At 51.2% G+C, this 13,003-nt stretch overlaps 2 protein-coding genes across 3 annotated transcripts; both read right to left on the reverse strand.

The window, feature by feature from the left end:
- MMP24OS (MMP24 opposite strand) lies at positions 1–4,298 on the reverse strand. The gene has a single exon (XM_064276015.1). The coding sequence runs from the start codon at positions 3,264–3,266 to the stop codon at positions 3,090–3,092; it is 177 nt and encodes a 58-aa protein (XP_064132085.1). The 5' UTR covers positions 3,267–4,298; the 3' UTR covers positions 1–3,089.
- A 126-nt stretch (positions 4,299–4,424) lies between these two features.
- On the reverse strand, positions 4,425–11,597 carry EIF6 (eukaryotic translation initiation factor 6). 2 transcript variants are annotated; one of them, XM_003411518.4, is made up of 7 exons: positions 11,465–11,597; positions 11,102–11,220; positions 10,883–10,968; positions 8,285–8,460; positions 7,542–7,718; positions 7,164–7,345; positions 4,425–4,712 (listed from the first exon to the last, which is right to left on the reverse strand). In XM_003411518.4, the coding sequence occupies exons 2-7, from the start codon at positions 11,206–11,208 to the stop codon at positions 4,703–4,705; spliced, it is 738 nt and encodes a 245-aa protein (XP_003411566.2). In that variant the 5' UTR covers positions 11,209–11,220; positions 11,465–11,597; the 3' UTR covers positions 4,425–4,702. The 2 variants fall into 2 exon arrangements, with proteins under 2 accessions (XP_003411566.2, XP_023405941.1); XM_023550173.2 differs by having other exon boundaries at positions 11,407–11,496.
- Positions 11,598–13,003: the final 1,406 nt, after the last annotated feature.

Raw genomic sequence — 13,003 nt, forward strand, 5'->3', positions numbered from 1 at the left:
CTGTTCACTCGGTCTGGCCAGCCAGGCCCCTCTTCACCAGGGCCTGGGGCAGCTCCAGCCACTGCCCACCGGGGCCAGCAGGGCCCTAGGCCAGGGTCGTGCAGCTGAAGTGGTGGGTGCGTTGGCCTAGGCTGAGTGTCAGGCAGGCAGTGATGGGGGCTGTGCCCGGGGTGGGTGTCTGGCACCCAGCTGCCAGCCTTCTATCCTGGGTAAACTACTCCCTACTCAAAGGAATAGCCCAGGCCCCATCAGAAGGCAGAGACCCTCTCAGGGGGAGCCCCCGTGGTCACCGCATCCTTGGGCCTGCCCATGAGGCCCCACGGCTCCATTCCTGGCTTGGCCTCAGCACCTTCTGTGGGATGCCAGCACTAGCTCTCTCACCCCCATCTGGGAGATACCACCAGTACTGGCCCCCTGTTGCCAACACCTGCTGGTCAGATGTCCCCCACACATTCCTGTCCTCCAAGGTTACAGGACACCAGCTGCTGACACAGTCAGCAGCAAGCCTAGGTTTCCCCTGCTGGAATAGAGCAGATCCCTCAGGAAACCTGTTCCATATGTCAGGGTCTCCTCAGAGACCCAGGATTTAGGGTCACATGCTGCAGGCAGGGCTGTGGCCCAGCTGGGTCTGACAAGGACCCAGCTGTCACATCGTGAATATTTATATGTCCTGTCACTACTGTTTAAGTCCCATTCTGCAAAGGCTGCTTGAGGATTTAAGTGAATGAGAGGTGACTGTCTTGGTGATGAGACCAGTGTGGCCAGCCCTCCCCCAGGTGGTAAGGACCAAGGTGCTGCCAAGGCCACTCTGGAGACCAGACACCCCAGGAGCTGGGCCCTGCTCTGAGGCTAAAGAACTGGGGCAGTAGCTGGCCCCATTTCTGGAGGCCAATCTAAGCTTGTAACGCCCTCCACTCCCTACCAAGATCCCCCTCCTTCTCCTCACTTCCCCCACCCCATCCCCAGTCTTGCTCCAGCCTGTCACTTTGGCCTGGGGGCTCAGCCGGACCAGGATGGCTGCAGGAACACCATTCTTATGGTCTTGGAGTAAGGGGCCCAAAGTGGCCTTCTGAAGTGCTCAGAGCCCACTTCCCCAGCTACCCCAAGGACACCTCAATCTCAGCCTGGAAGCAGTGTTTATACCACGAGCTTGGCCCTTCCTGACCCAGCTCACTGCAACCGTCCTCCTGCATTGCTCTTAGGTAAAGGGCACGCCCAACTGGTAGTGGCCCCAAGCCTATGGACCTCCTTTTTTGACCCTTTTTGGGCCTAAACTTCACTGTCTGGCAGAAATTCCCAGGACTCAGCTTGCCTCACTCTAACCCAGCAGAAGCAGCCCTGCCTGTCATGGAGGCGCCCTGGGCAAGACCAATGGCCTCAGTGATGCCTGCTGGCTCTCCGCCAAAGTCAAAAAGTGTGTCAGGCAGCCCTCAGGTGCTGGCAGGGCCTCAGATGCTGCCTTTGCCCTCTGAGCTTGCATGGGCCTTGCCCCCAACCTGTGGCCTCTAGGCTTTCGGATGGCTTAGCCTAGAGCACAGGCAGGGACCTCTGCTGCCCTGGGAGTTTTCTCAAGCAAAATCTATCTTGTTCCAGAGGAGCCATATGGGTCCACTGCATCCCCTGTCATCATCCTTCTGTTTGTTCTCATTTTGGCCAAGGGCAGGCTCCCTAGGGCAGGGGGAACGACTGCGGAGATATTAGTGATTCATAGGTTTGTACAGTGTTTTATACTTTGCAAAGCACTTTATTAGCTCACATCTGTTCATTCACATGAAACTCGTGTAGGTCCTAGGAGGCTAAGGGTGACCCTCACCACGCCCTTCCCTTAGATGAAGCACAGAGAGATTCTGTTCCTTGCCCGGGCCATCCAGTGGGCTGCCTGGGCCTGTGACCCCACCTGTGGACCCCTCTAGGGTCCAAGATGAGATCGGAAGTGTCTTCTCTATCCACCTCCTCCTGGTCTCCCTTCTCTCTCCACTGGTCTCTCTTCACCCCTCAGGTTGGTGCTCTCACTTCTTGAAAGCTCTAGGCCCCTAAGACTCCTGGTTGGCTCCTGGAACTACCTAGGCAAGCTGAGAAAGAGCAAGAGATGGAGGCAGGCAGCCCAGGCTACAGATGTGAGGGATGTGGGGCCAAGCCCAGAGAGGGCTGGCTTCCAATCTCGAGCTCTCCTGCTTTGTGACCATCTGTTTGTCCATCACCCCAGCAAAGGGCAGACAAAGAAGTACTGGGGGCCCAGGGCCCAGCTTCCCTTCAGCCTGGGAGACATCACAGCATTTCAGTGTCGGTCACATTTTAAACTGATCAGCCTTTGTATAATGTTTTTTAAATCATTTCTAAATAAAACAAAAATACAGAATGTGTCATTTCTCTGGGGTGTGGGGACAAGGATCCAGCTCTGAGGGTGGTGGCTGTGAGAGCCTTCTGGGAGCACTGTGGAACAGGGTGCTTCAGGCATCTGGGAGCTGCCCCGCACATCTCATCTACTAGACTAGCAATCAGAGACGTCTTCTCTAGAGGTGCAATGTTACAGAGGTCCCAGGAATATAGCTTCATGGAGGTCCAGGATGGGAAGCATCAACACCTCCTTAGGAGGAGTTTCAGAAGGGTCATTGTGGCAAGGTCTTCCCTGAGGTCAAAGCACACGGTGCCATGACCTGAGACAGACAAAAGCCCAGTTCTCACCAATAAGATGGACGAGGTTAGCAGGTCTGCAGCCTTGGGATCTTACCAAGAGCCCTGGTGGTTCTGGAAGCCAGCAGCAGGTAGTAGGGGAGTCGGTCCTCAGTCATGGCGATCAGGGACTGTGACCTGAAAACTAGCCAGCCCCAGGACCCAGAATGTGGAGGTGGCCATAGGCGAAACAGTGTCCCAGGGGAGATGGGGAGGCGGCCCTGCCAGGACTTCCTTCCAGTCCCCGCGGCCTCTACGAATTCTCGGCCCATCTCTCAAAGGCGCCAGGGAGAGAGGTGGTTGGGATGAGAGGCACCAAGGACGTGAGGAGACAAGGGCTGGGCCAGGCCGAGGCGGACAAGAATGACTGGCGGCGGCGGCGACCCAGCGGCCGGTTATGCCGGCGGGCGATCACGTCAGTACCAGGGGGTGCAGGCGATGAGGAAGCGCACGTCGTCCAGCGGCCCCCACGGGTTCTCCAGCGGCCCCCACGGCCTGGGCTCGGGCCGGGGCCGCTCAGGGTTCTCCGGCGCCGCTGCCTGAGGCTGCGCCGGCTCCGGGGTGCTCTGGCCGCCGCTCAGCTGGGCGCCCATGGTCTGCAGGAGAAGGCGCCCTGCAGGGTCTCAGGTCGGCAGCACCCTCGCCCCAGCCCCGCCCCGCCCCTCACCTCACGCGGCCGGAGCTGTTGCTCTCAAAGACCCGACCAGATGATGTACGAACCCACCGGCCGTGCAGCGACACCGGGGAAGGTCGGCGTCACGGCGTCCTCTTGCCCCGCCCCTCCGAGCGGAAACGGGGACCTCGCACTCGGGGGCGGGGCTCCACGGATCGCGCCCCACCCCTGGATCCGCGCGTCACGGCCCCACCCGCCAACAACCTGCCAATCCCGCTCCGACTTCCCGAGGGCCCGCCCCCAGGCGACCCAAGGACGGTGGAACCGCCTCCGTCCACTAAGCCCCCTCCCCACCCCCCCGCCGCCGGGCTTAAAGGGCGCTGGGAACCCATGGAAGCCCCGGTGGCTGCTAACCAAAAGGTCAGCGGTTTATGTCTACCAGCCACTCCTTGGAAACCCTATGGGGCTGTTCCACTCTGTCCTACAGGGTCACTGTGAGTCTGAACGACTCCACGGTATCAGTTTTTTTTGGGGGGGGGCGGGGAATCCACTGCCAGGCTCTGTGCCCACCCAAGTTCCGAGGGAAAGGGGCCTGTCGAGGTTGGTCTGCGGTGTCCAGGGCACCTCCATCCACCTTAGGTCAAAGAGAAGACTGCCCTGTAGCCAGGTGCCCCCCGGTACTTTAAGGGTCCCACCCAGGGGAGATTTGGGGCAGATTCTCATCCTATGACGCACAGAAAAGGCTGAGGCTCGGTGGAAAATGTCCCTGGAAAAGGACATCACGTTTGGTAGAGGGTCAGCAAAAGAGGAAAATCATCAACGAGATGGATTGATACAGTGGCTGCAACAACGGGCTCAAGCGTAACAAGGACTGTGAGGATGGAGGATGGCGCAGGACCATGCAGCGTTTCATTCTGTTGTATAGGATTCCTAACCGACTCCACACAACAGTGAAGAGGGCTTCTTCCTCTTGTCCTGGGGGGATGTTTCCCATCCAATGATGAGCTGGGTAGCAGGGGAGGGAGTAGTGGAACTGGTGTGCACGTATATAGAATCCTACCCCACCTTCCCAAGACCCTGAAACAATGAGATGTAGGGGTATTCCTAGGTGCTCAGGCTGAGATCAGCAAACAACACATTCAGAATGGGCAGAGGCAAGCTACCCTTTAATAGGGTGACACAGACAGCAGAACCCTCAGTCAGGAGCCACAAGGCCTGACAGCCAGCCAGGTTTTTATAGTAACTGTATGTTCAGGAAATGGGCAGAGGTGAAGAAGGCCTCGACATGCAGCCACTGAGTTCCAGTGACCTCTCGTGACACCTCCCACCTCCCAGGCAGCATCCGTACAGACTGGGTGGGGCATGGAGAGGGAGTCAAAGTCCAGAGCCAGGAGTCAACAGAACAGCGCAGGTGACTTAGGTAAGGCTGAAAAGAGGAAGGAGCATTGTCAGTGGCGGCTTCCCAGAGCACACCCCACCCTCAGTTGTCAAGGTGCTTGCCTCCACCCTCACCCCTGGATCTTTGTTCCAGCTCAGCCCTTAAAAGCCACTCAGAGCCCCATTCGGCCCCACCCAAGCTCCAGGTTTGAATGGATCCCATGAGTCACTCTTCTAGTCTATTAACTCTCAGTGCTTAAAGACTCAAACTCTTCACTCAAGTAGGTCAGCTTACTCCTCAATTTATGCACACAGTTATTGGTCATAAGCCAGAGGCTCAGAGGCTAAGTCCAGCAGACATCAGAGAAGGAAACAGGGGGCTCAGAGACAGGGAGGCATGTGCCTGGACCACAAGCCCTCCAGTGGCAAGTGAGGCCATAACTTTTCCAAGACAAGGACTCTCCCTTATTAGTGCCAACTAACCAGAAAAAGCCCCAAGTACCAGGCTGGAAAAGACCAGCTCAGTAAGGATTAGTAGATGCATTCTTACTTGAGGTGATAAACATGTGTATAATTATAATATTGAGGTACATATTTTTAATCACCTACCTGACATCTCTATTTTAAGGTCTCATTAACACCTCAAACTCAACATGTCCAAGACCAAAGAAGTTTAATGAATTTCGTCTCTTCCTTTCCAATACCCATTTCTTTGTCTTGTTTAACTGCACAGGCTAGGACCACCAGAACACTGCAGGTCACTGACAGTGATGGTAGGCAATTCTGCCCCATCTCAATGGTGCTGTTGCTTATGTTTCACCACTAAATGTAACACTGGTTGTAGTTTTCTAGTAGGTACTCATTAATCAGGTTCCAGAAATTTCTTTCTCAGGTTGCCAAGAGATTTTTTGTTTTGTTTTTTAATTAAATGACTATTAGTGTAAGTACTGTCTTCCCTACCAGAGTCAACATTTCAAAAGGGCATGGAGAGTATCTTATTCTACTTATCACCATACCACTGCTGTCTGGCACATAGTAGGTGCTCAGTATAGTGCTGAACAAATGACAAAACTACTTGTACCACCTTTCTGTTCCGAACTTTTCAATGGCTCTCCTGTGCTCACAGCAGAGTTTGTTAGTGTGGTACCCAAACTGCTCCCCTTCATCAGAATCACTCAGGAAAGCATATTAAAAAAAGCCACACATGGCTGGGCCCCACCTCAGACCTCAGAAATCAGAATCTCAGGGGTGATGTCAGGAATCTATTTTAGCAAGCATCCCAAGCGATTCTAACATACGCTGAAGCTCAAAACCACAGGCCAATGATCAAGCTTCTTGAAAAAGGTGACGTCCTCAACACTCTGGGAATACCACCTTTCTCCTTCATATACTCCACACTTTCCCATCTTTGTGTCTATTTGAGGTGCTTCCCCCTCCACCTCTGCATACTCAAACACCTACTCATTCTTTAAAGCCCAGGTAAAATGATCTGTCCTGCACAAAACCTTCCTGGATCCCAGCAAGTCTCTCACCAGAGCTTCTGATGCCATCTGAGGACACTTAAGACACTTTTTATTCCCCCTTAAAGGTAGCTAAGAGTTATGTGTGGCCACTGTCTTTCACCCCTGCTATGCTCTGAGCCCCTCAGAGGCAGGATTAGGACTAAGTTGCCTGGGTAGTGCTCCCATGGGGCCATGTTCATAAGGCTCAGTAACATCAGGCAAATGAATAAATGAAGGAAAAAGAATAAAAGGAAATGTTGCTCATGGTGAGTGGGGGTCTGTTACTTGGCACTTGCTCTACTTTGGGGTTTCTATCCTTATAAAAGACTCTGGTGCCTAGTTGAGTGTGGCTTGCCTTGAGACAGGATCTTCAATGAGGGATGAAAGAAGGGGCAGCTGAACTATCCGGCACCTGCTGCTCTTCCAAAGAAGAGGCTCTAGAACCTCACACCCCACACCCCAGAGTCTCCAGGGTTGGGACCCAGAATGTTCCATTTTTTTATATCCACAAAAACCCAGATGATTGTGATAATGATGCAATACCCACCTCCCAACCAGCCTAAGAGCTCTCTTAGGCATCTGGCGTCTCCTCAGCGCCTAAGAGTAGCCTCCCCACCTTCCCTCAACAAACAGCTCTTTTCTGTCTCAGGTCCTGGGGTGCTTGCTAGGGACACCAACACACGGGCAAATACAAACTACAAAACAATGTGGTCCATGATAAAATAAGATGGATCACAGGGTAGGGGGCGCTCAGGTTTGCTTAGAGAAAGGACACTGGGCTGATACTTCGAGGATGAGCACTCCAGATGCTCTGCAGCACCTGCTGCCTGTATCCTGTTACCGCACAGCAGTGTGGGATAAAATACTCACACTCAAGGAGAACCTACCAGTACGAATAGAGAGTGGCTCCCATTCTAGGTTCCACCCTCTTCCCCTACCCTCAAGAGGCAATGTGAGACCCCTCACCCTGGACAGAAAAGAGGAGAGGCCCCAGGTACCTGTCAACGAGGGAATCCCGCATGCTGGTGGCAATGGCGCTAGGCTGAGCTTCATTCAGCTTGAAGACACTCTCCACCACTGATAGTTCCGTGCTGGTTGTATCCAGGCCGCAGAAGGCACACCAGTCATTTACCACCATCCCAGCAGCAATCACCTCGCTGCCTCGATTCACAGTGCCCGCCTGCCAAGGGATGGGTTCAGCGTGGGTCATGGCCACATGACTAAAGTCTCTCCCCTCCCTGATAAGGGCTCCCCAAACCCTGCTCCCTAACATGCAGCCCCAACCCTAAACTGTGGCAGGTAATAGCCAGATACCCAAACAGTGGACAAACAGGTCTGCCTCAGCAGAAGACAGGGGTTACAGCTGGAATGCTTACCACAAGGGGCACCTGAAGGAGAGAGGACAGCTCGTCCTGGTCTTCAATTGAAGTCTTGGGATGCACTAGCCCTCCCTGATTGCTGAAGATAGAGTAGCTTCCTACTAGCACCTGGTCAGCCACTGTCTGTCTGAAGACTTCCACCTTGAGCACATCAGCAAGGATTTCTTCTGTGTCCTGTCAGAAAACAGGAGGTACTATGCACTTACAGGCCAAAAAAACAGGGAGTTTCCATGTCCAGAGCCACCCAGGGCTTGGCTCCCTGATCCTGTCATTCCTCTGCTACATAGCCGCATATGGAAGCCTCACCCAGTGAAAGGAGAGGATACATCTTGAAGCAGAGTCTAGGTCAGCTCTGAAGCCCCTAATAGCTATGTGTTCCCTGAACAGGCACGCATGCCCTGAATAGCCAGGGGGGCTGGTCTCCAGTCACTCTCTTCCCTGTACCGCACACCCAAGAGTTCAACAGTCAATCATCTATCCTGGCCTCCTGGAGTCAATCCTTTAGGTCCCCCATTCTGAAGGATCAATCCCCTCACAGCTTCTTTCTGACACTGACCACACCAGGGAAGGTTATCTGTACTGTTCTCACTGTTATACAATGAGTGCCTGAAATGCGAGACCCCAGGTATAAGGAGAAACCACAACAGACGCCCGTAACACCTGCCTGATAGGCAAGAACAGTGGCTGACTACTGACTAGGATGGTCCTCTGATTCATGGGCAAGGTTAAGAATGCCTCACCCTGTCCAGGTCTGGGTGGACCAAGGCCACATAGTCATTGCAGGTGGTGACATTGCCTAGGGCCGAGAACCGTTCCTCTACCCGACGGATCTGCACCGAGTCTGGGAGGGAGTTGCGAATGTGTTGTAGCTCCTGGTCGGTGGTGTTGTTGGGCACCAAGAGACCATGCCTGTTCCCTGGAGGGCAAGGAGACACCATGAATACACAAGATACCTCGTGAGCCCAATCAGCTTCTCTAGGAAAACTTTAGGCCCAGACTCCAGCCCTCCAACCCACTGATCCATACAACACCCAGGGGGACCAGGAGTCTTACCAGCCAGGCCAGTAATGGCCTATGAGCCTGTCCCAACCCACCTTGCCCACTTCACCATCATTACTCAGAGGACAGCAGAACTAGCAAGAAAGGTTCTTGGCATTAATCGCTCATTCTGCTACTTAAAAGTTGACCCTAACACTACACACACCTATCAGAATGGCTAAAATTAAATTCTCATTTTAATACTGAGTATTGACAACTGAAACTCTCACACACTCTGATGGAAGTATTAACTGGTTGAACACTTCAGATAATTATCTGGCATCATCTATTATGGCTGAATATTTACATACCCTGTGACCTACCCTTTCTACTCCTAGGTATATTTCAAACAGAAACGCATACATACGTTTACTAAAAAACACGGCAGCACATTCCCACCCCCCACCCCACAAGTCTCCACAAAGAAAATCTTGCAAAAACCTCCAAACCAACAGCTGGTGGCAGCAGATCACGAAAGGTCAAGGTTGCGCAACAGAACCAACCATACTCAGGTGCTGCTACTGGAGAACCCAGCACAAGATATGTTTTCATCAGTAACCTTCCTGAGAGATGTTCAGCTGACAGCCCCAGAGAGGGCCTGAGGGTCAAGCAAGGCCAACGTGCCCCCAGCCCACAAGCTGGACCTGACCTTAAGAGCAGAAAGAACTGTAGTAGGGTCCAGTAGAAAAGACCGCTACCTGTGGTGTGTGTCAGGACCCATGAGAAAGGGCAGTTGTTGAATAGAGAACAGTGTCCCTGCTGGAACTTTAGTCAGGAAGCACTTCATCAATGGAAAGAAATAGATCCTTATAAATTTAGATATAGTGTACTCTGTAGATCTCTCTTGCATAAGTACTGGAAAGGTTTGGAAGGACTCAACACCTATTCATCACTAATATTCCTCTCAGGAAGTTCTGTATAAAACCTTTTGGGAAAATGTTACCACTAAATGGCAACTACCATATAACAACTTGTTTGTATGTGGATTTTACACTAAAAATGCAAAACACATTTTATACTTTCAGTTAACAATTTCCAGGAAAATGTAAACTTTTGCTTTATATTTCCCATGTATAGCATTAGGCACAAAACAGTTTTAGATCAAGATTATCTTTCAGCTCAGTAAAATGAAGGAAACACACACAGCAGCACTATTTATAATAGCCCAAACTGAAAATTATTCAAATGCCCATAGTCAACAAACTGGGTAAATACATTGTAGTATATTTACACAAAATGTACTATATGACAACAAGGATGAGCAAAATGCAATTACACTGTGACAACAAAGATGGGCTCTCTGCCCATCCCTAGAAGGCCACAACTCTGAACTTCTGAACCCTGACCTACTCCCATCATAAAAAACACTAACAGCCTGGCTAAATTCTCCCTAGTACTGAGGCACACTGCATCAGAACTTAAGTCCTAAGGGTATGATTAAGGATCAGAGTTCAGAGTTTTTCACCTGAATAAGCAAAAAAAAAAAGGACCAGACTTCTATGTGACCCTAGTGGGCAGAATTAGGAACAAGAGGTAACAGTAAAGGGAGACAGATTCAGCCCAAAGAACGAACCAATGGCCAGAGTCAATAGTGCTGAGGGGTAGGAGGGTAGGGTTGAAGGCTACTAAGAGATGTCGTAAGGAGAATTTAAGATCTATATATGAATAACCGGGCAGGATGACCCAAAATCTTAGCCTGTCTTTTTACAATGGCAGAAGTGGACACTCAGAAAGAACAAGCAATTTGCCTAGAGTCAGTGGCAGAGGTGAGAAATTCAAATCCTTTTCCACAGTAGAGGAGTCTCAGCTTCCTCATCAGTCATATTTAAAAAAAAAAAAAGTCATATTAGGCCAATAATTTTTCCTACCTCCCAGGGTCTTTGTGAAGAAAGACGACGATTGAGAGTGTAAGCACTTAATATTATTTGTTATTATTGTTATCCAGAAGCCTTTGCCAAAGATTGTCCCTGGATTCTGCTGATACCCAGCCTGGGTCCTTCCCAACTCTGAAAATCTAGAGATTCTATCGTTCCTGGAGATAATGGAAGCCTGGAAATCCCCAGGTCACTCCCCGTCCCCTAACCAAACCAAACCTACTACCGTGGAGTCAATTCCAACTCATAGCGACCCCACAGGCTTTCCAAGGCTGTAAATCTCTACGGAAGCTGAATGCCACATCTTTCACCCGTGGAGCCGCTGTTGGTGTCAAACCGCCGGCCTTTTTCCGGATCCCCTACAGAGGTATAGTTAAAGGTACCGGGAGGCTCACTCCTTCCTTCGGCGTCCTCCACCTGCCTTACCCACACACATGCGCCCGATGATCCGGCAGCCGGCGATGGACGCGTGTATCACGGGAATGGTATCAGCGAGCTCACCCTCGAACACACTGTGGGGACATGGACTCGGCGGTCACGGAGCTGTGGGAACCGTACCCACCCCCCGCTGGAGGCCCCGACTCCCAGCGCGCTCCTCGCTACCCACCCACACACAGCCCGCGGACGCTGGGGCTCCCGCCGCACCTGTAGAAGTTCTCTGATCCCCCGATGGCCACCAGGCAGTAGGTGTTGGTGAGCTTAGCAAAGCAGCCGATCTCACAGTTGTTCTCGAAAGACGCTCGGACCGCCATGATACCTGGGGGCTGAGGGGGCGGAAGTTCATGGACAGCCGATGCTCTCCCGACCCCGAGTCCCCGGCCTTGGCCCCTCAGGCCTTGGCGCGACTCCTCCCCTCTCGGCCCCAGGTCTCCCAACATCGGCCCCTCAGACTTGGGTACCACCCACTGGGACCCTCCACACTATCCGGCCCTGAATCCTCCGGCCCCCACCCCTTAAGACCCTGGCGTCCGGAGATGCCTCTTCTGGCCTCCCTTCACGTTAGCTCACCAAGTCACCGCAACTCCCACACGCGGTAGCGAAGCCTTCCTCTCCCTAAGTAAACTCCCGTTTCCGCCCTCGCGCTGGAAAACTTCCGGAAGAACGCAGGGCACCCCGCCACGCATGCAGCCACTCTAGCTCCAGCCTCCGCGAGGACTCTATGGTTAGAAGTAGTTTGGTCCGGACTCCGCCTGGACCTGTACCTAACCAAAAAAACCAAAACCAAACCCAGGGCTATCGAGTCTATTCCGACTCATAGCGACCCTAGCATGCTTGAATTCATGCGTTCATTCATCCAGAAACTATTTTAGGAGGTACAGTTGACCCATTGCGTTTGGTCGAATGTGAGACGTGAGGGAGAGGACTCGGAGATGCTTTGCAGAAGATGGGTTGATGGTGGAGTTTTATAGAGATAAGACCGTAGGAGGAAGAGCAGGTTTGGGTAAAGGGGATAAATCCAGCTCTGCCATGCCGGGTGTGAAGCGTGGGTAAAGACAGATTACCAATAAACGAGGTAAGCATGGTGCTTAGGGCATCAACAAAACAGGAGCACCAGTTGTCCAAAGCAAAGATTCATAGATGCCGGGCAGACAGGACACAAGGAAAAGCGAGCAGTGGAAGGGAATTGGCAGGTCACTAAATGAAACCGATACCAGTTTCACTGCGTGAGACTGTGCCGGCTGGAAATAAAGTTCACACAGGGTCACAAGGACACCCATGCGCAAGGTTGTTTAAGCTATGAGGACCCTACCACTTCAAAGCCATCGTTAACATCTGTCGCCTATGGTCCTCTACCATGTAATTGAAACTCCTTATCTTGGTGGGTCTCTTGGGAGTATACTCTTTCTTTCTAACAAACAGGGGGCTGTCCAGTCTAACTCTTGCTACATTCACCCAATATGCAACTGGATCCAACGTGAGCCGTTACTGGGCAAAGATGGATTATATTAATAGATAACAGGTCTCTGATCCATTTGGAGAGAACCGTCTTGAACATCCACGTTTGCTAATCCAGCCGTGATACAAACACAAAGGTATGCTCTTGCACATGACCTGGTAAACAACCAAAGGGAACCAGATGACATCCAGAAGTGAGGGATCCCAAATAACTGGACTGTTGCAATGAACTCTATCAAGTGACTTTTTAACTGTGTAATATTTACATACAGAGTTATGTTCTAAGTTTTGTAAACAATAATATTTATAACTTCAATGTTAAAATATGTTTGGCATATATGTGGACACAATCTAGCATACATTTAATATAATACTAACATGGGTAATAGCTTAATACTAACAGCAAATATTCAAAAATACTGGAAATATTAATATTTATCTAACACAAAATGTTTTAATTTATGTATCAGGTGAGTTTCATTTTTTATTGTCTTTTGTGTGGGACAGTGCTTGATATTACTCTGTATATGCTAATAAATGAGGTATTAGCCATGAGTGTGTTTCTAAATTCTTCTTCCAAAAAAGCAAAAAAAAAGGCCTTTATCAGAATATTACATTTATATATTATCAGAATATTTACAAATCTCCATG

This window comes from Loxodonta africana, chromosome 24 (genome assembly GCF_030014295.1).
Source record: "Loxodonta africana isolate mLoxAfr1 chromosome 24, mLoxAfr1.hap2, whole genome shotgun sequence".
Lineage (NCBI taxonomy): Eukaryota > Metazoa > Chordata > Mammalia > Proboscidea > Elephantidae > Loxodonta > Loxodonta africana.

Coding starts and splice junctions, on each gene's coding strand:
- EIF6 (XM_003411518.4), bottom strand. CDS start 11,208: ATGGCGGTCCGAGCGTCTTTCGAGAACAACTGTGAGATCGGCTGCTTT. Junction 10,969..11,101: donor GGATCAGAGAACTTCTACAG/GTGCGGCGGGAG, acceptor ATGTCCCCACAG/TGTGTTCGAGGGTGAGCTCG. Junction 7,719..8,284: donor TCCACCCAGACCTGGACAGG/GTGAGGCATTCT, acceptor GTTTTCTGACAG/GACACAGAAGAAATCCTTGC.
- MMP24OS (XM_064276015.1), bottom strand. CDS start 3,266: ATGGGCGCCCAGCTGAGCGGCGGCCAGAGCACCCCGGAGCCGGCGCAG.